The sequence below is a fragment of the Rhinatrema bivittatum genome, chromosome 6 (genome assembly GCF_901001135.1).
Source record: "Rhinatrema bivittatum chromosome 6, aRhiBiv1.1, whole genome shotgun sequence".
Taxonomy (NCBI): Eukaryota; Metazoa; Chordata; class Amphibia; order Gymnophiona; family Rhinatrematidae; genus Rhinatrema; species Rhinatrema bivittatum.
The window spans coordinates 181,063,807-181,090,632 of record NC_042620.1 but is presented as its reverse complement, the minus strand read 5'-3'; the positions used below and the strand labels follow the sequence as shown (position 1 = coordinate 181,090,632).

Below are 26,826 nucleotides of genomic sequence, written 5' to 3'. Positions count from 1 at the left end.
TATGGTGCATTACTTACATGACTGAACACAGAAACTGAAGTTGCTGCTAGACCACTCTGAGTATCTGCAGACTCTTTTAAACACTGAAGAATGTATACACCATCTCATTGTCAATATACAAGTTATTTGACTTGGCAGTCATTGGAGCTTGCTGAATGGCTTGGTTAAGGGTCAGCAGTTTAAGTGACGATACCAACAAGCAATGGGGATAATCTCATTGGAGACAAACTCAAGGAAATGGTTGCTCAAATTGAGGAGAAAAATACATGGCAATCCTGTCTCTCTTGATGGGCTTTGAGCAGCAGTCATCGAGATGGCCCTACTTTGCTTTTAAGTGCTCTTACCAGAGTCTCCCTTTCCGCCAATACCAAAGGTATCATGCTCCACCTGTGCTTCCATAGCAACAGCTTCTGTCTCATGGACATCAGCATGAGAAATGTCAATCAAAAATTCTGCAACAAGCCTAGCCCAAACCTGGGGCAAGTTTTTGACCAACCTATATGTCCAGAACTCAGCCCTTCCAATAGGTTGGAGGATTCATCTCTACCTGGAGCAGTGATGTAAGATCATGAAAGACTGTTGGATTCTCTAGATTGTGGAATCTGGTTACCATTTATGCTTCTCCCAATTTTCAGTACTACTTTATTGTTCAGCCTTCAATCTAGATCGGTCTCACTCATCTCAGCTTTGCCTGGAGTGTAGTCCTTTCTCATATAGCAGGCAATAGAGCCTGTCCCTCCCAACCAGCATGTTCAGGGGTTCTACTCCTGTTATTTCCTTATCCCCAAGAAATCTGGGGGATTTGTAGTATGCTGGTGCCTTGTATTACCTAGAAGAAATAAGACATGCAGAGATACTGGCAAATGAGTATATATATATATATTGAAAAAAAGGCAGTGATTATCAGCATGTAGTATATGCAATAACAATGTACTGATAAGCATCATTATGATTATATAGGAGTACTAGTGTTTGGTCAGATATATGTAAACTTTATCCCTAGGTAAATTAACAGCCGTAATGTAACCCATAGCAAACACTTCACAAAATCCCTAAGCAATATAACCAGATGTAATAGCAAGGTATCAGATAATATCTTATCCTATCCAATAACTAAATATGTATATGGTAGTGCACAAGAATAAAAAGTAATGAAATATATACAGGACCACTTATGAGAATTGTCCAAGAGAGAGGCTATATATAAGAAACACTTCTCTGATCAATTATCCTCCTGGAACTGTTCATAAAGTCTCTGGATAAGGTGGTCTTGGTGGGGGATGGTCAGCACACTGGATACAGGGGTCATTTTGAACAGGTCTCATGGTTGTTTGGGCTATGTCAGCGGTATGTCACTGATTTTTTTTTAATGCTTCCAGACCGGATCTGGCTTGACGCAGGTGCAGACTTATTCTTTGTTTTTTGCTACTCAGTCATCTAGCCAACCAGGAAATATGGGGAGACACGGGTACAGCAACTACATGCTAGAAGTCATGTACATATTTTTAACATTTTCCTTGCTAAAATTACAGAGACCTACAGTGGCTACTTAAGAACATAAGAAGAGGCCATACTGGGTCAGACCCAAGGGTCCATCAAGCCCAGCATCCTGTTGCCAACAGTGGCCAATCCAGGCCATAAGAACCTCTTTTTGGAACTACATTGACTCTTGCATCTTAAACAAAGCTTTTTCCTTCTAAAATATATCAGAGTAAAAGTAAGAGTAGTGTTTCAGAGCTGTTCTGTTATTTACCTAAAATATTGTAAGGCAGTTTCTTATCACTAAGCCACAGTCTCTTCCTGCCTTTCTGGACTTGCATTCAACTATATTATTCCTTAGACAAGGTAGTTCCTCATTCTCACGCTTGCAACAAAGAAATTCATGTGTCTTTCTCTGAAGACACATGAATTCCCTCTTACTGCCTGTGTGTCTGTCTGAATACACAATAGTGTCAGAGCTGCCTTTTTCTGCTCAAGTTAGATCTCCATGTCTGTATTTCTCTCTCATTATGGGGTAAAACTGTCCCTCTCACATAACACTGAATTTCTTCACATCCTCTCACCCTAACACCGGATTGAGGCCCATTCTAGATTTATAAATCCTGAACCAAAAGCCTGTTACCAGAGATATTCAGAATGAACTCCCTCCATATCATCCTGCCTTTCATTCAGGCAGAAGATTTGATTTGTGCCCTGGATCTGAAGGACGTAAATTCCTACATATACATCTATCCATTTCTCTCATTGACACTGCCTATGTTTTGTAGTGTATTTTTTGCACTAGCACTACAAGGTTCTCCCCTTTAGGCTCTCAGCAATGCCAAGAGTCTTCACCAAATGCCTGGCAGTAGCAACAGCATATCTTTGTTGTGGCATCTGTGTTTTCCCTTACCTGGAGGTTCCCTGGTGGAGAGCATCCCTGGCGGCAGTGTTGAACTCCCTGCAGAAGAAAATCCAATTTCTTCAGTCATAGGTTTCATTATAAATTTCAAGATATCAAACCTAACTCCATCCCAGAAGATCAAGTTCACAGGAGCATGTATAGACTCTTTAGAAGAGAGCGCATTTCCCCTGTCAAAATGAACATGCTGCCTCCAATCCCTGGTTCATCAACTGAGGTAAATAGATTTGGGCACCAGATAGGGAACTGTTAGTTGTTCCTGACCACATGGGAACCACATGTCAGCGGTTCCCATAACCTGCCTCAGTATACGAATTCTCCAGTGGAGCCTTTGCACCTAGTGGGACCAGTTAACTTGGCCCTAGTTGACCCTAGTGAATGTCTTGCAGGAAATGAAGAGGGCACTTCATTAGAGACTAGACCCAAAAGTCTTAGAAATGGGATCCCCCCCCCCCCTTTGCTTCCCCTTCAAGTGAGATTGGCAGCAGATGCATCTACCAAGGGGTGGAGGGTGCACAAAGGTTCTTTCTGAACCTAGGGAATCTGGTTATTAGAATTGCTGTTTCAAATCAATCTTTTGGAACTCTGCTCAATCAGATATGCTTTGAGAGTTTTCTTGCATCATCTCCAGAGAAAGAGAATTCTTATCCAAACAGACAACCAAGCTGCCATGTTTTACATCAGCAACCGAGGGGGCATAGTATCATGTACCCTCTACCAAGAGTACATAAGTATTTGGGAGTGGACTAGCAACCACCTGGCCTTTCTGCAAGCAACCTGACTTCTGAAGATTTCCAACACATTGGCAGATCACCTCAGCAGAGTGTTTCATCCTCATGAGTGGTCCCTAATTCCAACAGCGGCAAACAGATTGTTTGATCTTTGGGGTCATCCATCAATCGATTGCATGGGAGGAAAACACAGAAGAGAAAAGATTTTGCTCCATTCTTTCAAGCAAATGCAGATCTGCTCCGGATGCTTTTCTGCGAAGCTAGACTGCAGATCTCATATACGTTTTTCCACCACTTCTGCTAATAGCCAGGATAGTACAGAAAGTTCTCAAAATGGGCTCAGTTGATACGAATTACTCCAGCACGGTCCAGACAAGTGTGGTTCTAGTGCCTTGTCTAATTCATAAACCTAATCCTTCTAGGGACCAGTCCAACATTATTAACTCAAGAAGAGGGCCGTATGTATCATCCAGATTTTCCTCCTTTCAAATTAATGACATGAATATTGAATACTTAATTGCTTCCCCATCTCTGCTCAGAAAAGTTGAAGGCATTTTGGTTTCTGATAGGAAACCTTCAACCAGAAGGGCTTATAATTTTAAATAGAAACTGTTTTTGTCTTGGTGTCAACAGAGCTTACTGGATCTGTTTGCTTGTGAACCATGGGGATTGCTTCAGAACTTGTTCTCCCTTTCTTCGTCAGGTCTCAGTAACTCATTAGTCAAGGTGCACTTCAGTGCCATAGTGGATTACTATAATCAAATGGAAGGAAAAAGGATATCTGCTCATCCTTCAGTGTCAAAATTCAAGAAAGGCTTATGATATATGAAACCTCTGGCAGCAAAACCACCAGTGCCATGGGATCTTAATGTGATACTAGCACAGTTTATGAAGCCACCATTTGAACTGTTGGAAGTCAGATTCTTTGAAATTTCTCATGTGTAAAGTGTTCCTAGTTGCAATTTACATTGGCTAGGAGACGCAGCAAGTTTCAGCACTGATGCATAGTAAGAACATAAGAAATTGCCATGCTGGGTCAGACCAAGGGTCCATCAAGCCCAGCATCCTGTTTCCAACAGAGGCCAAACCAGGCCACAAGAACCTGGCAATTACCCAAACACTAAGAAGATCCCATGCCACTGATGCAATTAATAGCAGTGGCTATTCCCTAAGTAAATTTGATTAATAGCCGTTAATGGACTTCTCCTCCAAGAACTTATCCAAATCTTTTTTGAACCCAGCTACACTAACTGCACTAACCACATCCTCTGGCAACAAATTCCAGAGTTTTATTGTGCATTGAGTGAAAAAGAATTTTCTCCAATTAGTCTTAAATGTGCTACTTGCTAACTTCATGGAATGCCCCCTAGTCCTTCTATTATTCGAAAGTGCAAATAACCATCACATCTACTCGTTCAAGGCCTCTCATGATCTTAAAGACCTCTATCATATCCCGCCTCAGCCGTCTCTTCTCCAAGCTGAACAGCCCTAACCTCTTCAGCCTTTCCTCATAGGGAAGCTGTTCCATCCCCTTTATCATTTTGGTTGCCCTTCTCTGTACCTTCTCCATCGCAACTATATCTTTTTTGAGATGCGGCAACCAGAATTGTACACAGTATTCAAGGTGCAGTCTCACCATGGAGCAATATAGAGGCATAATGACATTTTCTGTTTTATTAACCATTCCCTTCCTAATCATTCCTAACATTCTGTTTGCTTTTTTGACTGCTGCAGCTCACTGAGCCGACGATTTTAAAGTATTATACACTATGATGTCTAGATCTTTTTCCTGGGTGGTAGCTCCTAATATGGAACCTAATTTCATGTAACTACATCAAGGGTTATTTTTCCCTATATGCAACACCTTGCACTTGTCCATAAGAACATAAGAAAATGCCATACTGGGTCAGACCAAGGGTCCATCAAGCCCAGCATCCAGTTTCCAACAGTGGCCAATCCAGGCCATAAGAACCTGGCAAGTACCCAAAAACTAAGTCTAGTCCATGTTACCATTGCTAATGGCAGTGGCTATTCTCTAAGTGAACTTAATAGCAGGTAATGGACTTCTCCTCCAAGAACTTATCCAATCCTTTTTTAAACACATTAAATTTCATCTGCCATTCGGATGCCCAATCTTCCAGTCTTGCAAGGTCCTCCTGTAATGTATCACAATCCGCTTGTGATTTAACTGCTCTGAATAATTTTGTATCATCCACAAATTTGAAATACCCACTCATCGTATTCCTTTCCAGATCTCCATATATTCAGTTCTTCCACAATAGGTGGTGCTGTGCACCCACCCCAAATTTTTGCCATAAGTGGTGTCTGCTTTTCATTTAAATCAAACTGTTGGGTAACCCATTTCTTTCCAAGGCCACACACACACACACACACACACAAAAGAGAAAAGGCCCTTCATCCAATGGACTACAAGAGGTCTTAGCTTACTATTGAAAGAACTCAAATCACATTGTCAGGCCTCAACTATTCGTCTCTTATGATCCTGTTTGGGTATAGCAGTTGTCAAGCACGCTTTGTCCATCTGGCTATCAGGCTGAATTGCACATTGTTAGGCTCTTGCTGACTTTCAGAGCAAACTCTGTAAAGGCTTATCAAGTGAAAGCCATGGCTACATCAGTGGCTCATCTAGGAGTCGTTCCTATTGAAGACATCTGCAAAGCTGCAACTTAATCGTGAATTCACACCTTCATGTCCCATTACTCTGGACAATCTATCAAGAAGAGACAATAACTTTTGGACAAGCAGTTTTCCACAGCCTGTTCACCTACTTGACCACTTTCCACAGTGGGGTCTAAGTTGTTTTCTCAGTAAGTGTTCCACTGCAGCCCTCAGATTGGGATACTCCACATGTCATGGCTAATTCAGCCCTGCTTGTCGACTGAAAACGCAAAGTTGCTTATTGAAATCTGCTCAGTAGAGCAAAAGCTCTATGAGCTAAGATGGGTTCATTCAGCACCATCGGATGACGTTGCCACATGTTATGGCTATGGCTAATTCATCCTGCCATCTACAGTGAGCACAGTTTACAATAAGCAAACTTGCTTTTTCCTCCTGCCATTCCTGATTAGCTCCTCAGATTAGCAATGCTAGGGTAGATCAATAAGCTCTTTCTCTTTTCAAAGAAGCAAGACTAATTCCATGAATAGGCAAAAACAAAGGCAAAGTACACATAACTAGATGATTTAATACTATACACACTTAAGAACTGATTTACCTGTTAACTAGAACACATATAAAGTGTTAATATTTACTGTAGTTTTAAAATGCTGTGTTTGAATTATTAGTTGTATTGGTATCTACTGAGTGTTGCTTTTCCTGGAGCAGTGATTTAGTGGTTGCTGCAGATAAGTTCTGACCAGTTAGGTATATTTGTCAGAAAGAATAACTGTTGGTTTTTGCATTTTTGTTTGTAGGCGTTACCTGAAACTCAAATCTCCAATTATGCAGCCACCCTGCACAGTAAAAAACCACTAGTGTCTGCCCTCTATAAGGTGGTTCAGGACCCAAATAATGAGGTAGGAAGTAATCAAAGGTGGTCAAATCTGTGATAAGGTAGAGAGGTCTGACTAAAACTGATTCCTGTACCTAGTCATTTCATCAGACTCCAGCTTCTTGTTTGATAACTTTGCCCCCTTTTTTTTTTTTTTTTTTAATACCTACTTGTTTGTTTTGTCTTGTATTTAGACACACACTCTCTCTTGTGTACCACTTATGTCTGCTCTTTGGTTTAGCTGATCAGTATAGCCTTAATTTCATAGTAGGATAACCCACTAGAAACATTTTGAAATCTCTTAAGTTTGTATTTGCAATACTATGGTATTTTACTGCTGAAAACTATTTCCTGACATTTTTAATGAACAATTTTCTTTCCAGTTTATCTAGGTTCTAGTGTAGAGATGCTCATCTTCTCTGAAAACTGTTTCTCTGTTAATTTTAATCTCAACCAGAATTCTTATTAGGTTTGAGACTACAGGTTGGCTGAGTCTTTCACACACCTCCCACTGGACTGTGTTAAATAAGTAATCTACCTGATGGTTACACCATGGAGGGCCCTGACTTTTACAGTCTGGGGAAACTAGTATGGGGGTAACTTGCTGATGCAGCGGTTACTAACCTTAACCCATAAGACTGATACTTTGATGCAACTTAAACATTGCTCTCTGCTTCAATGGCAAGGCATAATGGGGGAATTGGATTCAAACAGCAACCAACGAGGGCCTGACTTTTATGGTCTGGGAAACTGATAAGCATGGGATAACTTACATGGAACAGCAGATACTACCATAAGCTTACTGGGCAGACTGGATGGACCATTTGGTCCTTTTCTGCAGTCATTTCTATATTTTTATGATTAAAATACAACCACATACAATTAAGATTCATTACATGAAGAAATGGGAGATTCTTATAATATTTTACTCTATATGCTTACTTCAATGGTTATAATAAGCATGGATCAGATAGAAACATGTTCCATCTGCATGTTCCACAACTATAAAACCTCTGCTCCATGTGAAGACACCATAAGCACTACTAAAATACTTAAAACTTGAAAGGATGGAACCTCATATCTGCACGTATACCTGCTGTAAAGAAGCTTGTTCAGATTTTCCAGTTGTAGTTGGTTCATTCTAAGTTCATAGATAATGGAAGGATTTTGGATAGGGTGAGCAGAGATTGAGAAGGTCATGAGTAACTGCTTTAGAAGTGCAAAACAATGAGTTAAGTTTCAATATTCTGTATTTTCAATCATAAATTGTATTTCTAGTAACAGTTGTCTATTTTTGAACTATTTTCTTTGTATTTGCATAAACGTATCCTGCACATGTTCTTTGGCAGATTAGTTTTGCATACAACTGTAAAACTTCTGATTTCAAGTTTTAAAACAAGCTAGTGGATCAGTTAGTATGTCTTTCTCCAGGCTTTTTGTCTTTGGAAAAGTATAATAAAACCATGAATAATTTATGGCCCTGCAATGGTTTTCTATAGAGCAACCTTGCTCTCCTTGATAAAATATGAATAATTTAAAAAGAAAAGAAAAACTTAGCATCCATACACATTTGACATCTTGCTGCAAATATCTTTGATAGCAGTGATGCAAGGAAAGAGAAAATTCCCATTTGAATGGTATATGTTTAAATATTAAGCAGTCTTCCCCAGCTATTATGTAAAGCTATTAGGACATGCATTCAATTCCTATTGGGTATTTAAATGTCTTAATATCTCGAGTAATGGTCTGCATGATTTAGTGCACTCTGATTTTAGAAACATGATGGAACTTGAATTGGATAATAACATTTTGAATAGTTGTAAAATTACTGTGATCTTTCATTAACTAGATACTACATCTTGATACAGGGAAATCTATCAAATAATATCATAACCCAAATTCATCTTTGTGGTCAATTGCCTGTTCATACCAGTTTCACATGTGATAAATATACAGGTTTGTGACTTGTTTAGGCAGACTACAGTTCAGTGTCTGTGGGAGGGGAGACCTATATGATTCCTTCTGTATGGTCATGTGCCTTACAAAGACTGTATGCAGAATTGAAGAATATTAATTTCTGAAAGCTATTTTGTTGCATGTGAGATGAGCTGGTGTTAGTGTATTTCACATAGTGTACACGATGGGTTGGGTACATTTGTAGACATCATAGACAAATACTTCTTCCTGTGTGCTGTCTCATTCTAATGTTTTTTAAACATTACATTTTTTTGTTTCCTACCTATGACATCAGTGAGCATGCTTCTTACCTCCCACTTCTTCCGTTGAGGTTTGTGGAGAAGGGGTTTATAAGTCTTGAGTAATTTCTAATTGCTGCCAAAATACTGATTCATAAAGTATTGTGGTAAGCGATAAAGCGCACTGCATTTTTCTGTTTCCCAAGGTCATAGTAGTCTATTCAGTGCAAAAATGGAGAAGTTGATTTGCAACCTGGGAGTTCTTAGTCAGGGCGGCTGAGAGAATGTCACTTCTTTTGGGGACAGAACCTCAGAATTTCCCTGTGAAGAAACAGAGTAATTATGACTGAAAAAACAGATTCCTTCCATGGCAAAAAATGCAAGGTCTGTGGAGCCAGGTTGTAGCCATCGGCGCTCATTCTGCTTGCTCTCTGAAGAGCGATGTGTACCCATAGGCACTCACAGATATGAAGTTTTCATTCAGGTAGGAGTTGGAAGCTATGCGGTGGTAGCTCTTACCAGCTTCTCTTCACCGCTGTCTTAATGCCTGACTAAATAAAAAATATGGATAAGAGTCCTCAGTTCTCTGAACAGGTTAAACCATTAAAGACAAAATCTAACTTTATATCCAGATTAGTCGCACCTTGTGCCAGGTTCTTCTCATGAGAATTAAAAATTTGTTGATTTTAGGTAATTTTGACTACTGGAATATGAATTTTATCATTAAATAGATTGCTATAACTTTTTTTTTTTTTTTTAAACTGAAGAGATTAAAAATTCTTTAGTGGATTCTTAGTGAAGTATGCAACTAAGCATACAAATTGCATCCTATACATCAAACTGTAGAAGGAATGATTAAAAAGGAATTAGTTTATCTTGAATACAAAGGCAGTATTCTCTAGTGCTTTAAAAACAATAAGACTACAAAACTATTTTGTCTAAAAATGGTCTAACTCATTAGCATTACATGCTACTATTGAAAATTTAGCTAAGCACAGTACAGTTCTTGTTGAAACATCTTCCAGTTTAAAAGATTCCATTGAAATAGAATCTGAAATGGGCACACATTTAAAAAGAATTAATTTTTATCTTTATAGTTTGCTGTCTTGTGAGTTGTCTGCTTTTTATATATTATTCTTTACATAAGAACATAGGATATGCCATGCTGGGTAGGACCAGGTTCTATTGAGTCCAGCATCCTGTTTCTGATGCTTTCTGAGCATATGCAGGAAAACCCACACTCACACACTTGTGCAAGGTCTCTTTCATCCACTGTTTCTGTAGGATGCCGTTCAGTTTTCTTATCTCACTTGAGGTTTTTTTTTTTGTTTTTTTTTAACAACCTACAGTGTCATCTGAAAATCTGTTCCCTTACCTGGCTTTTCAGCACTTTTAAATCTTTTTCTTTTATTTTGACATGCTACAGTGCTCCAAGACTTTTACTTGCTTCAGCAAAACCTGTTACAGACCTCAATAAGGGTTTTTTCCTCTTTCTCCCAGGACAAGCAGGATGGTAGTCCTCACATATGGGTGACATCATCAAGTGGATCCCTATTATGGAACGCTTTTGTCAAAGTTTCTAGAAACTTTGACTGGCACACTGAGCATGCCCAGCATGCCATGATCCCTGTGTCCACAGGGGTCTCCCTTCAGTCTCTCTTTTTTTTTTTTTTTTCCGCGCTGCAGTTTGCCTCGCGTTTAGGAGCTCTGTGAGATTTTTCTCACAACTTTTCCTCACGGAAACGAAGTTTTACTTCACAAATAATTTACCTATATGGGTCTCCCTTCACATACATTTCATCAATGCTTGGTGATTACTTTGCCCTGTTCTCTGGTCGGTTCCTGTCACCGCACTATCTGTTCCCCCAGGTTACCGACCAAATTGCGGCCCTCTTTTCTCCCTATGTCTATCACCCTCAGTCTGCCCCACGATGCCCGCAAGTGTCCTTGCTGTGATCTTCCACCGGGTCCATCGGGGCTAGAGGGATTGAGTCGTCCACGGTTCCTGTTGCCGCCAGGGCCGCTGCGATGCCATCCATGCCTCCGTCAATGCCTCGGTCGATGATGCCATCGATGCAGTCAACTAAAGAAAACGTGCCATACTTCGTGTTCTCAACCAGAGCCCCGTGTAATCCTTGGGCGACAAGCAATGCCAGGAGCAGTAGAGGCACGGTGACCGTCTGTCACCAATGCCATCCGGGACAGCAAGGGCATCTTCCTCTGTGCTGAAGAATGACCGGGCCAAGCACCGAGGGAAACATCGTCGCCGGCATCGATGTGGTTCCGCGTTCGGTGCCGGCACTGACACCGCACCGGCATCAGTGTCCATTAAGCCAGTTGCGAAGTGGGCATAGGTACAAGAGTCTCCATGCTCTTCTGCACTGAGGCATTCCCCCACCGACACTGGTGCCGGGTACTGAGTCACCACAGATTCATGTGGAAGTGCCAGTAACGCCTAGCCTGTCTCCCCCTGTAGCTGCGCTACCTATACTAGCTTCCAGGGAGAGTTGCTGGACGTCTTCAGTCAGGCTGTCCTCTATGCCTTCCGGAATGTACTAAGACCGGAGCCATCGATATTCGCACCGTTGTGGCACCGCCTTGTCGTGGCACCTACCAACGACAGCCTAAGTCATCGACGCCGACTCGTCCTTCTGAGCCTCCATGGACTCCTGTACCTATCCCAGGATCCTCGAAGGGCGATGGGCACCCCAGTCCCACTTCGGTACCGATCCCATCCAGACCTAAGTAAAGGACGTGTCTGAAACCATCCCTGTCGACCTGGTCACTAAAAAGGACCAGAAGTTTTTGGGAGAGTCTAGGTCGTAACATCTTTCAAGAACCATGTTGGTGTCACATATTGCTATTTACCAGCTATGTTTGACACAACACCAAGGGAACCTCTCTGCCATCCACATGAAATTCCAGCAACATGTGATTGCCTCGAAACGTCCTCCCGTTGCCAGCAACAGGACTCCGTACTAGATGGTAACCTGGCTTACGGCCCCTGATTTACGGCCCGAAGACCAAGATAAACTAGCTGATCTGCCAGACACCGCAGATAATTTCTTCGAGCACAAGGTCCAGCAGACAGTGGCTCAATTGCAAGACAACCGCGAGACCCTGCAACAGCTCTCTACATTTCTTGTACAGCAAAGAGGGATGTTAGAAGGATCTCTTACCGCTCCCGCGTGAGACCAACTGATATCCAGATCACACCAGCTCCGCCAGTTGGGCAGGCTCCTGGATTTTTCAACCTTGCCAGACAACAGAAAAGCCAACCCACTGAGGACCAAGGTTCGGGATACCGTTCCCCATATGCAACAAGGCAGAGGATTTTAATCCCGCTATTTCCTACTTTCAAAGAAATCAGGCAACCTCCGCCCATCCTGGACCTCAGAAATCTCAACACATTTCTTCAGAAAGAAAAGTTCAGTATGGTGTCTCTCGGCACCATGTTTCCCTTACTACAACAAGGGGTTGCCTCTATTCTCTGGACTTTCTATATGCTTCATAGTGAGTCAACATTTTCAATACCAAGTTCTGCCATTTGAACTAGCTTCGACAACTTGTGTATTTCATCCAAATGTCTAGCAGTGACTGCTGCTCATCTACAAAGAACAGCATTCACACTTTTCCTTTCCTGGACGACTGGCTAATAAGGAGTCAATCCAAACAAGGAGCTTTAAATTCTCTAAGACTCACTATAAATCTACTAAATTTGGCTTGGATTTCTGATCAACTACCATAAATCCCATATGGAGCAGATCTGGGCACTACAGTCACAACGGCCTTCCTGCCCAACAACCGCGCAGACATCCTATCAAATTGTTCACATTTCTGCGCGCATGCAATATAGTCTCAGCCCATCAATTCTTCCATTGCTGGGCCACATGGTTTCCACGATCCACATCACTCCTATGGCCAGACTAGCCATGAGAAAAGCTCTGGATTTTAAAATTTCAGTGGCTCTAGGCTGTTCAACCACTTTTGTCCCTGATCCATATCACAGATCCAGTAACCAAATCCTCAGATGATCTTGGCCACGGTCGCATCCAACTTGGGTTGGAGAGCTCATATGAACACCCTCCAAACCCAAAATGCATTGAATCCGTTCCATGAAAAGTCTCAGAAAAGTCAACTTCCTGGAGCTTCGAGCCATGCGTTATGCCTTCAAACGCTGCCTCTCACACAAACCTTTGTGGATACAAACAGACAACATAGTGGCAATGTGGTACTCGAACGAACAGGGATGCACTGGCTCTTATCTGCTCTGCCAGGAAGCTGCACAGTTCTGGGCCTGGGCCCTTGCACACTCCATGCAACTCCGGGCCACTTATCTAACAGGCATACCGAACATACTAACAGACTATCTCAGTCGATGTCTCCATCCCCACGAGTGGTCTCTGAATCCATGGTAGCGAGCAAAATCTTCTAGCACTGAGGTCAACCAACCATCGACCTGTTGCGTCCAAATTGAACCACAGACTGGACAGATTCTGCTCCCTACAAGGCATCGAAATACGTTAGCCATGGACGGCTTTGCTCTCCCCTGCAACAAAGGCCTCCTATATGCGTCTCTTCTGATACCGCTCATAGCCAAAACTCTTGTGAAGCTACAGCAGGACAGGTTTCAAATGATTCTCATAACCCTGTTCTGGCCTCGACAAGTATGCTTCCCCATACTTCTCAACCTATCTCAAATCTCATAACACAGACTCACTGATATTCTCAGGTGCTTGTAGCTTCATGAAAACCATCCACACATAAATCTTACCATTCGAAATGGGCAAGATTTACCAAATGGTGTGCACAAAAAGGTATTGGCCCCTTTTTCCTGCCCCACTCCATTTCTATTAGGCTATCTAGGATACCTTTTGGATTCTGGTCCCCAGACATCCTCGGTTCCATCTCAGCGTACCACCAGGGAGTAGGGGATGCCCTGTTAACGACTCAACCCCTTATGAGTCGGCCTATCATGGGTTTTCTACAACTTAAGGCTCCTCTACGATCACTGGTTATGGAATGGGGCCTAAATGTAGTGCTTACAAGGCTCATGCATTCCCCGTTCAAGCCTTTATCCCAGGACAAGCAAGATGATAGTCCTCACATATGGGGGCCATCACTGGACTGAGATTGATTTGTGGTTATATCATGGGTCTGAAGGATGGGCAGTGGCTGCTTCTCAGCATGACAATATAACCTCCATGGCTTATCTCTCTGGTACTTTGGTGTGACAGAATAGGGGTTTTCAGAATTAGGGGTTGTGATATGTACGGAAGCTATCTGTAAATTGCAAGCACATGTACCAGGGATTTTAATTACCTTGCATACTTCCCATGAAGTTAGAATACTTTTAGGGAATGCTCACATCTTTTACCACTACGAGATTTGGTAAATATTCAGCCATATTATTGACTTCTATAGTATCCTATTAGACAATTACAATTAATTCCAAATTTAATTTTCTTCAGTATGAGACATCAATATCCCTTAGCCAGAGAAGCACAGGAAGGTATTGCTTCACTGCATAATAGAATCTAGTGGGTCACCTTACAAATACTCCCTTGTTCCCAGTTTCAAAACTTTCTGGGGAGTGGTGATTAGTGCACTAAGTGAATTGGTATTAGCGGAATACTATAATGTTACAAATCCGGCTACAATTCTTAAAACAGAATCTTTGGGCAACTAGTATACAGTTTTTCAATTGAAAAAATTGGAGTACATTTTTCCTCTGTAACCTGCTTAGATTTATTTATTAGATACCAGTGATTCTGGGAGCTACATTTACCATTATAAGATTAAATCACACTTGCATAGAGCCTCACAATAATCTCATCTTAAAAATGCATGAGACCACTTGCACAACTTTAGCACTACTCACATTTCTGCTCCTTAATTGTAGAATAGGAAGAAGAGTACCAATTGCTGAGATTTGTAAAGCTGCAACATGGAGTTCTCTTCACATCTTTGCAGCACACTACTGCTTGGACAAAGAAGGATGACAAGATTCCGCCTATGGACAATCTGTCTTAAAGAACTTATTTCCAGTATAATCCCAACTCCTTCCACATCCAACCTGCTGTGATTTCAGGCTGCCTCATCTTTTCCAACAGTACATCAGTTGTTGTGCCCATTGCACAAGTTGTATGCTGTTGGTCCACAACAAAGATGACTCAGCCTGTAGCTTGCTAATCACCCATATGTGAGGACCATCATCCTGCTTGTCCTGGGATAAAGCAAAATTGCTTACCTGTAATAGATGTTATCCCAGGACAGCAGGATGTAGTCCTCACGAAACCCACCCTCCACCCCACGGAGTTGGGTCCGAAACGTTTTATTTTATTTTTGCTAATGCTTATTGCTACGAACGAGACTGAAGGGAGACCCCTGTGGGTTGAGGGATCATGGCATGCTGGGCATGCTCAGTGTGCCAGTCAAAAGTTTCTAGAAACTTTGACAAAGTTTTCCGTGATAGGGCTCCGTCCAGTGACGTCACCCATATGTGAGGACTACATCCTGCTGTCCTGGGATAACACCTATTACAGGTAAGCAATTTTGCTTTGCATTCCTATAACATTAAAATTCTAACATGGAAAATTCTTTTCCTCATAGCCATCACCTCTGCTAAAAGGGCCAGTGAATTACAAGTCCTTGTTGCATACTCACCCGACACTAGGTTCCTCCGTGACAGAGTGATCCTCCATACTCACCCTAAATTTCTTCTTTTTTTTTTTTTTTTTTTGCAAAATCATTTTTATTGTGAAGACTTGCAATTCCACAAGCACATAAAAGGTACAGAGATGTGACCAACAATTAAACATTCCAGACAGTGGTCATGCAAATCCTCATTTAAACAGTAAGTTCCCCTCTTGTAAGCAAACAAAACACCCCAAACTTCAGTACACACAATCATACCAGACACACCCTACACGTTCCCCCCCCAACCACGCATCCTCACCCCCTCCTCGACTGACCCAGGAGCCCCAGTACCCACCTACAGAAACTGTATCTATCGAGAAAAGTTAGGGAGGAGCAATCAGCATATGCCAGCTCATGGCTTAGGTTTGTCTAAAGCAAAGGAATACCACTGAACTTGGTAACCCACTGCTATCAAGTGACCTTGAAAATCTAAGGAAAGCAGAGAGTAATATATAACCCAACAATCAGCATATTTCTTGTCCATTATCTTGGGTGTATGTGGATATCCCAGTTGTTCCAACAACACCCTGTCCATCATTCGATGATGCTAGGCTGCAACAGGTGGCTCTTGTAAGGGATCAGTCCAAGCAGTAAGGATAGTACGGCACGCTAACAAAGCGGCAATCCTGCCAAAGCGATCTGGACCTCCTATACAGTGAGCGCGTGTGGTCCGGCCAGTAGAAGAGCTGCTGGAAAATTGGAGAGGTACCTGGATACATTTAGCAATACAATCCAATATCTGAGTCCAGAATAAATCCAAAGTCAGGCAAAAAATTAACCGATGAGTCATGTTGCCCTCTGCTTGGGTACATTTAATGCATGCTGGGGGAAGGAAGGCGACTCATATGAAAGCGCCGCACATCATCACATATTGTGTGATGCAAAATTCTGAAATGAAGATCCTGGAGACCACTTCTTTCAGTCATTTATGTAGAGATGTAAAGCAGGAAGTAAGGAACTTTGTAGATATATCCGTAGCTTAGAACTTCGACCACTATGCAGCAAGACGGTCAAGGTGGGGTGCCGACCACTTGCTTTTAAGGAGTCCACTCCAGCCTTTGATGGAATTGTGCAAATACGCAGTGTCAAACAGAGTTGGCAAAAGCGACTTTGCGAGAAAATTCCTCCTGTTGCCACTGAAAGGCCTGCAGGTAATGTCTCATTTGAAGATAGGCAAAGAAAAACTTATGTGGTAGCTGATAATTTTTAACTGTAGTCTCATATCCCAACACTTGAGGTACACCTTCTTCAAAATAATGAAAGGCATAAATTATACCCCATCGGGCCCATGTTTTGAAAACCCCATTGGCACTCACCACAGGCTGAAAGTCACGATTGCCCACTAACTGAGTCAGCAACGAAAAAGGTTTCTGCAATTGGTAAAGATTGTACAACCATCTCCAAGCCTTTCGGCATGAGTAAAATAAACAGAGAGGGGTATCCAGCGTCTGCAGCGTAGCTGCTGGGGCCTGAGGGGAAGAGACTGCCATGCCTGTAATACAAGGGAGACCAAGGGAAAGACATATGTGCTATAACAACCCCTCCTCACAATAAGTATAAGCATCAATTATCCATTCCCTGATAAAGCGTAGCTGACAGGCAACACTGTAGATGCGAAAATCAGGCAGTCCCAGCCCTCCCTGTGTCTTGGGATACACCAGAGTATGATAATTAATCCATGCCAGTTTTCCTGCCCATAAAAATTTTTGCAGCCCCATCTGTAACGTTTTAAGGTCGTGTACTTTGAACAAAAGAGGAAGCATATGAAGTTTATATAAAAGTTTGGGGATAATCATCATTTTTAGTAAGGTACCCTGTACAGAGAAGGTGAGGAGAAGAGACTGCCATGCCTGTAATTGCCGCCCTATACTATCCAAAGTGTCGGGAATATTTAGGTTGTAGAGCTGGTCCACCTCTCTAGGAATCCAAACCCCCTAAGTATTTCAACTTCCCGTGGGCCCATGTAAATGGGAAGGGACTGCCCCAAGAGGAAGGGAGGTGAGGGTTTAGAGCCAAGGGGTCTGACTTGGAAAAATTTATTCAAAGACCTGCTATATCTTTAAACTGTGTGAAGAGCGGCAATATGACCGGTACACTTTGTCGGGGCCGGCCTATGAAAAGAAGGATGTCATCTGCGAACATGGCCAATTTAATAGGGTGTCCTCCCAAACTCAGTCCCCAGAATCCTTTGTCCCGCCAAAGTGTTTCAGCTAAGGGCTCAATTGCCAAGACAAATAACAAGGGGGAAAGCGGACAGCCCTGACGTACTCCGCAGTTGAAAGGAAAAGGAACAGACAGGTTTCCATTGATAAGAAGCCGAGCACTAGGGTTATGGTACAAAACTTTTAACCAGGAGACAAAATCTCATATTGCTTGAGTACCCAAAACATGTAGTCCCAGGACAGGGAATCAAAAGCTTTTTCAGCATCTAAACTCAGAATTAACGCCTCCTCTTGTGAGTGGTAGCTGAGGGCTGCAATGAGATGTCTCACATTTTGAACCGCCTGCCGACGTTGAACAAAACCGGTCTGGTCAGAGTGTATCAACATAGGCAAGATATTAGCAAGCCGAGCTGTCAGGACAGCCGCTAGGATTTTTATATCAGCGTTAATAAGGGAAATGGGTCTGTAAGAGCCCACATCCTGTGGATCCCGCCCCTTTTTGGGCAAAAGGATAATAGTCGAACAATTTTCTTCCTGCGGGAGGGACGGGTTGTGGAGTAAAGAATTATAATAGGACACCATGCTTGGTAAGAGAGGAAACTTGAGTACTTTATAAAACTCGTTAGTCAGCCCATTGGGGCCAGCCCCTTTGCCTTTTTTAAATTTCTGGATAATGGCAAAAATTTCTGAGTCCACTATACGAGCATTTAGTGCCTTAAGTGAGTCACCAAGTGACTGAGGCCAGGTAAAATTTTGAAAAAAAACCTCGGACACAGACTGAGTGTGAGGATTGGAAGAGTATAGTGTCCTATAATAATCCACAAAACTGGCTTCAATATCTTTTTGATGGATACAATATGTGCCATTGCTACCTTTAACCCCTGCTATGAAAGATTGGGTACGTCTGGGTCTAACTAAATTTGCAAGAAGTTTGCTGGGTACATTCCCGTGTTTGAACAACTTATATTTATAATATCTTAACGATTTGGATGCTCTTTGGTGCAGTGCGGTATTAAGGGCTTGACGCACCCGGTCTGCCGCTTGCTGGTTTGCAGTGGTAGGATCTCGTACAAAGAGGGTCTACGCTGTCTTTAGCTGCGCAGTTAAACGCAAGATTTCGGCATTCCGCAGTTTATTCTGTTCGGCAACATAAGCTATAATGTTCCCCCACATTACTGCTTTCCCAGCGAGCCAGAGTGTGTGCGGGTCAGTTTCAGACAGGTTATTAAATTTGTTATATTCTTCCCAGCCCTCTTTGATATATTCCTGGAAGTGGACATCAGATCCCAGATCTGGCGGCATTCTCCAGGAAAAAGCCACAGGGGGGACTTACCAATTTGTAAAATAACAGACACTGGGGCATGATCAGAAACTGAGATAACACCTATACTGGCTTCTGTGACTCAGGGAAACAATTTTTCCGGAACCAAAATATAATCCAGCCTGGAGTGAGAACCATGTGGGTGAGAAAAAAAAGTAAGATCTTGTTCTCCTGGGTGTAAAATCCTCCAAATGTCTATTAAATTCAACTCCTGACAAAGGAAGTTGACTCCCGAGTGCGCATCATTACTGCCCAGGGGCCTCGGGGGTTTGCAGTCAATTTTGCTTGTCCATAACAATATTGAAATCGCCGCCCACTATTAATTCACAGTCTGGCAGCTTAGTTAAGATACCCACTAACAGGTCAATACAGTAAAGTGCGGCCACGGTTACCCTGCTCCTAACCCGCTTTCTACCCACTTTTCGGCCGCGTTAGCCCTTCCTGCGATACACAATCCCCTTTAACCTACTCTTACCGTGTCCTTAAATCACCAGGTAACCCCTTCCGCCCGCAGCATGTATATTACACGTAAACGATCGAATTAGCTATTCCCTCCCATACAGTAACGTGCGCCCCGACTATTGCTTTTTTACCCTGCCGTTTTGCCGCGCGTTTAACCTGCTAACTTACCGCCTACCCTTACCCCTGCATTAGAGGCAGGGGTAAGGGTAGGCGGCAAACTTTCCCCCAGCCCCCGCTCACCTGCCCTGGCCGCGTCCATGGGTGCTGGTCTCCGGGGCAGCCCCAGTCCTCTCCCCTCCTTCCGAAGCAACGAAAGCGGAAAAAAGCGAAAAAAAAAAAAAAAAAAGCGAAAAAAAAAAGTAGCGAGAGAGAGGGGAGAGAGGACGGGCAATCCTACGCTCGGGATTGCCAGTCCTCTCTCCTCTCCTCCCGAAGCAAGGTGCGAAAAGCAGCCTTGCTGCGGGAGGAGGGGAGGAAGGACTGGCAGTGAAAAGCAACTTATTTTTTTGCAGCCCCCCTCCGGAGACGGACATCAACGATGAGGGACCACGGCTCCCCTGCCTCCAGCTGCCCGCGAAGATGGACGCATCGCACGGGCGAAAGCGGCCCCTATGCGTGCAATTGGGCTGCTCAAGATGTGACGTCACATGCCGTGACGCCAAACATCATGACGTCACATCTTGAGCGGCCCAATTGCACGCACAGGGGCCACTTTTGCCCGTGCGATGCGGGCAGCTGGAGGCAGGGGAGCCGCGTCCGTCGTCGCCGATGTCCGTCTCCGGAGGGGGGCTGCAAAAAAAGTAAGTCGCTTCATTGCTTTTCACTGCCAGTCCTCCCTCCCCTCCTCCCGAAGCAAGGCTGCTTTTCGCGCCTTGCTTCGGGAGGAGGGGAGAGAGGACTGACAATCCCGAGCATAGGATTGCCCGTCCTCTCTCCCCTCTCTCTCTTGCTACTTTTTTTTTTTTTTTCGTTTTTTCGATTTTTTTCCGCTTTCGTTGCTTGCTTCGGGAGGAGAGGAGAGAGGACTGGCATCCCGAGCGTAGGAGAACTGTCCACTTCCTGGTACCTGACATTTGAAATGACAGATATCAGCGTGTCCGTGAAGCGTTAGGCCCGCGCACCCAGGATACTGTATAGCGCTCTATACAGTAAAATGGGTTGCGCGGGCCTAACACTTCAGGGATGCTTCTTAGACGCAGCTTGCATTTGCAAGCTATTTACATACAGTATCGAGCGGTAGGTGAGCTGGACTGTGCATGCGGCAACCGCGGGTGCGCCCGGCACTAACGCAGCTCTTCCTACCGCTCCTTACTGTATCGGCCTGAGTGTTAGCAAAATAATCATGAGAATAGACATTTGGAGCGTAGGCGTTGCATAAAGCTATGCGCTGTTGAAACAGCATCCCCACCACCACCACATAGAGGCCTTACACATCCTGCAAAACTCTATCCAGGTGAAACAGCATCTGCTTGTGTATGAGTATCGCTACACCCCTCTGCCGTGAAGAATATGACGAGGAGTAACAACTCCCCACCCATTCCCTTTGCAGTTTGTTCCACCTCCGTCAAGTGAGTCTCCTGTAGAAAGACCACCTGTGCCTTCAAACGCTGAAATAAAGATAATAATTTTTTCCGTGTAATCGGAGAGTGGATTCCATCCACATTCAGGGATGTAAATTTAACCGAAATCATGTCAACTGTTTAGAGGGATAAAAAGTACAAGTTTTGAGAAAAAAATGTTGTACAGTGAGCAGACAGAACGCCCCCCAGCCTGAGCGTCCCATCCCCCACCTTTAAAACAAATTCCACAATCATGGCAGGCTTATTGGTAGGCTTTAAGGGCTCCAGGTCATTCTCCTGGGTCCCCCCTCCCCCACCCCACTGTCGCACATATACACTATATGCTGCATCCACACCCATGCATACCCCAAACATACTGTATACATCCATACCCAGAACTCTTTGCTCCGCAAGAGGCACGAAGAGCCCATTTCCCCCAACAGGTTTATGGGCTTCCCTCTGCCCTCTCTCCCCCAAAGCCTACCCCTCCACCACCTCCCCTCCCCCCATCGGATCTCTGCGGTTACTTGTTGTGAAGTGATCTGAACAGGCTAAACTACCTTAACAACAAAGCCATCTCCCGGTATAAAATAACACAAATAGAGAACAGTTTATCGAGAGACAAGAGTCAGCCCCGTTATAGGGGACCAAAGACAATGTTGTCACAGCGAGAGTGGTGAGGATACAGAAGCCCGGTTGACCTCGAAGCCTGCCGGCCTATATCAGTCAAGTTCCAGTGAAGATATGAAGGAGTTGGCTTCTTCCGGCAGTCAAATGCTTGTTTTTGCCCGAAATGATGGCGAATCGAGAGCCCGGATCCACCTCCACATCATCCTAATGAGAGGTGAAGGGATAACTAAGTTTTGAAGGAGGGATGGCGGCTGAAGGTGAGAGAGGGGGCCTGGAGCTGGCTTGCTATCCTGCCAACCTCAGTGACGTCATCCCGGAAGTCTCCCCTAAATTTCTTCTTAAGGTGGACACAGCCCCTCACCTTACTCAGTCTGTAGTCTGCCCACTCATCCTAAGGCCTCTCTCTCACCAGGGTAAGAGGGTTTTGCGCACCTTGGACTGTAAGCATGCACTTGCATTCTATCTAGACCACACTGCACTCCATAGGAAATCCACCCAACTCTGCTTCTTTGACAAAGAAAAGCTGCGAGTTCCAGTGGGCAAACAAACTCTGTCCAACTGGCTAGCAGACTGTATCGAATTCTGCTATGAGGAAGCAGGCCTTCTTCTCCAGAGGTGAGTGCAGGTACATTTTGTAAAGGCCATGGCAACATTGGTAGGACACTGTTGTTCAGTACCAATTGTCAACATTTGCTAGGCTACGACATGGAGCTCTCTTCACACATTCGCAGCTTTCTATTGCTTAGATAAGGAAGTCAGTCAAGACTGCCTTTGGCCAATCTGTCTTGAAAAACTTTGTTCCAGTATAATCCCCAACTCCTTCCACAACCACCTGCTGTGATTTCAGGCTGCCTCATCATTACCAATAGCACCCCAATTATGGTGCCTGCTGCACGAGTTGTCTGCTATTGGCCTGTTGTAATATGAGTCAGCCTGTAGCTTGCTAATCACCCATATGTGAGGACTACCATCCTGCTTGTCCTGGGAGAAAGAGTTGCTTACCTGTAACATGTGTTTTCCCAGGACAGCAGGATGTAGTCCTCAAAAAACCCACCCGTCATCCCGCGGAGTTGGGTCTGCTTACATTTATTTTATTTTTTTGCTCGCGCTTTTTGCTACAAACGAGACTGAAGGGAGACCCCTGTGAACACAGGGATCATGGCATGCTGGGCATGCTCGGTGTGCCAGTCAAAGTTTCTAGATACTTTGACAAAAGTGTTCTGTAATAGGGCTGCACCTGATGACGTCACCCATATGTGAGGACTACATCCTGCTGTCCTGGGAGAACACATGTTACAGGTAAGCAACTCTATTTCTGAAGATTGTGTTTAATTTCACCTCAACAATTTACGTAGCGCATGGCACAGAAGAGTGTCAGCAGCTTCAAGAAGTGTCTTTGATTCAATATGAAAATTTTCATTAAAGACCTTCATATTGATTGCATGAAGTTCCACAGTGTGGAGCATGATCAGGGCCAGCACAATCCACTGTGCAAGCCATGCACTTGCACAAGGCAGCAGCCTAATTCAGTTGAAGGTTGCAGGGCTGCGACTGAGATAATGCCGCTGTCACAGGACCTCAATCCACTAGGTGATGGAGATGAGGAAGAGGCCACTATCCACCTCTGCCAGAAGAAGACAATGCCATGAGGCTGTCTGGTGGTTCCAGAGACACATTGTCAGTTCCCAAACTGCCACAAGGCCGAGATGAGGGAGCTTCTGCTGCCACCACTCAAAGGTTCCTAACCCACTGCAGGGCTGAAGATGAGATAGCTACTGGTGCCCTGCGGTCATTCCAGCTACCTCTCAGCTGAGATGAGGGAGCTGCAGGGTCGCCCAGCAGACCCCCAACCCGGCAGGCAGAAGAGAAAAAAAGTTATGAGGCGGTTCCCAGCCTGACTGGCAGCAGAAGTAGAGGACTGGGGCTGCCGGGAGAAGGCTGTGTTTGAAAGAAGGAGCAGATGTGTCTGTATGAGCAGGAGGGTACCTTTGTGTGTGTCTAAATATGTGTGTGAGAGAGATCCTGTTTGTGTGAGAGAGACAGCATTGAGATGGGTGCAGAGATCCAAATAGTTCTCTTTGAGCAGTAAATTCTGCAGTTTATATTAGGAAAGGATGTGGTATCAAAGCTCTGTGTGTGTGTGTCTGAGCATGTATGTGTGTATGTTGTGTGAGAGCATTTGTATGCAGGAAAGAGCGTGTATGTGTCTGAACCATGTGTGTGTGTGAGCATATGTATGAAAGAGGGAGCATGTGTATGAGCAAGAGCATATATATGTGTGTGTATATGAGAGAGAAGGAGCATGTGTGTGTATCTATAGATATATTTCTGAGAGAGAGGAAAAGGTTTGTGGATCCCTCTCCCACTAATCCACGACAGTATCAAGATGACTGTAAATCAAACATTTCCAGGTATGGAGAGCGTGCATTTGTTATGGTTTGTGGGTATGTGGACCCTTGGCCCAAGGTGTGAGTTGTTACCACCTGCGAGGAGGCAAGGTCAGGCATGGCTCTGAGTGAGACTGTGGTCCCGAGGAGCCAGGAGGAATTCCGCAGTAGACAAGCTGGCTGAAGATATTACCTGGACTGAGACCCCCGAAGGGGAAGGCGCCAGGCAGGCCGCAGAGCAGGAGAGCATGAGACTGGCGTGCAGGAGGTATACCGGAGAAATACCCCTGAGGGGTGGGGCTGCGGAGCAAGGGAGGTGCAGCTGTAGTGATGTAGGCCAACCCGCAGAGCAGGAAAGCCCGAGTCAGGTCTCCGAATATGATGTATGTGAAACACAAGGAGCACAGACAGTTTCTGATAGAGAAGCATAGTCCCGAGGAGCGGGGAAGTGCTGGCAGTTTTAATAGCACGTAAGCGTGACTCCGAGGAGCAGGGAGGTGCGGACAGTCGTAGTGTAGCATGAGAGCACTGCCCCGAGGAGCGGGACGGTGCTGAGAGCCTCTTGTATAGTATGAGGGCACAGCCCCGAGAAGCAGGGAAGCGCTGACAGTCCAACACAGCACATGGGCACAACCCCGAGGAGTGGGTAAGCACTAGTGTAAACAGTCGAGTGGTAAGGTGTTCCAGGGGGCAGCCCCGATGAGCAGGGAGCTTTGCAGAGTAGGACTTCAGGAAGCGCAGGGCCAGCCTGAGGAGCGGGGGAGGCCAGGAGACAAGGTCCTCGTAGAGAGCGCCCACTGTCCCCCGAGGAGTCCAAAATCCAATGCAGGAACACAGAGCAGGAGTTCGTAGAGTCGTACAGAACTTGTTGCCAAGTCTGCTAGCTGAGGGCGAAGGTGGAGCTTAAGTACCTAGATCCGATGACATCATCAAACAGGGACGCCCCCGAGGTTCCCGCTGAAGAGGCTTCAAATGAGGGCCCAGTGGCACGTGTGTGTGCACGTGCCTAGGAGGGCCCGGCAACAACGTGGTGGTGGTGGCGTCTCAGCCGCCTCGAGGAGCCATGGGGAACGCAGCGGTGGAGATTGGCCTGTGCCGCGAGCAGACCTGAGGAGGGCTGTAGAACAGTGCAGGATGTAAGTAAGCGCGGTCACAGCCATCTGCAACCGGGCATAACAGAATTATTTTATCTTTACTAGTTTTAATTTTTGGATGTTTGTCTGTTCTTTTGTAATATTTTATTAATATTTGGGAAAGTTTAAATGTTATAAGATTTTCATTATTGGATCTTCCATTCATCAGCTGTTTTGAAATATTTTTATTATGGTTATACTATTATGATTGAATATATTTTATATTTTTCTTGATTTTATTGTTTAATGTCTAAGAAATGGTGAGGCTTCTGTTTTTCCATTGTTGCACTGCATACAGAGTCTGACTTGTTGTGGTTTCAAGTTCAGATTTTGCCTGTATGTTTCTATTTATAATTTGTTTCTCCTAGGACAGGGGTCGGGAACCTTTTTGGCTGAGAGAGCCATGAATGCCACATATTTTAAAATGTAATTCCGTGAGAGCTATACTAACTACAACCCCCACCCTCCTGACGCCCCCCCAAGACCTGCCAAATTAATATACTACAACCCCCCACCCTCCTGACCCCCCCAGGACCTGCCAAAAGTCCCTGGTGGTCCAGCAGGGGTCCAGGGTTCGCAGACAAATCTTTAATAAAAAAAGTAAAAATCTAATTAAAAAAACCCCACCCGCCTGACGCCCCCCAAGACCTCCAAAATTAATTTACTACAACCCCCCACCCTCCTGACCCCCCCAAGACCTGCCAAAAGTCCCTGGTGGTCCAGCGGGGGGTCCAGGAGCGGTCCGGGAGCGATCTCCTGGACTTGGGCTGTCGGCTGCCAGTAGTCAAAATGGCGCCGATGGCCCTTTGCCCTCACTATGTCACTGGGGTCGACCAGTGGCGGCGGTAGCCCCTGTGACATAGTAAGGGCAAAGGGCCGTTGGCTGCCAGTAATCAAAATGGCGTCGACGGCCCTTTGCCCTTACTATGTCATAGGGGATACATCCGCCATTGATCGACCCCAGTGACATAGTGAGGGCAAAGGGCCGTCGGCGCCATTTTGACTACTGGCAGCCGACAGCCCAAGTCCAGGAGATCGCTCCCGGACCGCTCCTGGACCACCAGGGACTTTTGGCAGGTCTTGGGGGGGTCAGGAGGGTGGGGGTATTGTTAGATTTTTACTTTTTTATTAAAGATTTGTCTGCGAGCCAGATGCAGCCATCAAAAGAGCCACATCTGGCTCGCGAGCCATAGGTTCCTGACCCCTGGCCTAGTGTGTCACAGCAATTGAGTCTCTCTCTAAAACTTCTTTGAATTTTTTTTTTTTACGTTTTTTCACGTGTTAGAAATCTTCTTGCAGTATCGATGCAGGGTCCTTCCCATTCTCCCCTTAGTGTCTTTAGCCAGGATTTTTAGCATTTAAAGTACGTTTGTTTTTCTTTTGCTGTCGTTACACCCTGGGATGGTGCCTTCGATGACAACCAGCCATCATAGGCCATTGCCATCGAGTACGATTTTGCGTCCCTTTTGATTGGATTGGCATGTCCATGTCTGGATTTAAGCCATGCCCTCTGTGCCCAAGGACTATGTCAATCATGGACCTCCATGATCGATTATGTCATTATCTTAAAAAAAAAAAAAAAAAAAAAATTAAATTCATTGGACTCTTGTTAGACTTGCTTCAGGAAAAAGCCTT

At 44.5% G+C, this 26,826-nt stretch overlaps 1 protein-coding gene across 6 annotated transcripts in view; it reads left to right on the top strand.

The window, feature by feature from the left end:
* Positions 1 to 26,826, top strand: part of FAM126B (family with sequence similarity 126 member B) — a 221,862-nt gene that overhangs the window by 104,670 nt on the left and 90,366 nt on the right. For all 6 annotated transcript variants that reach the window (XM_029606225.1, XM_029606224.1, XM_029606227.1 and 3 more), the window contains one exon: positions 6,567 to 6,668. In XM_029606225.1, coding sequence (XP_029462085.1) covers positions 6,567 to 6,668 — 102 coding nt within the window. The remainder of the gene's footprint in view (positions 1 to 6,566; positions 6,669 to 26,826) is intronic.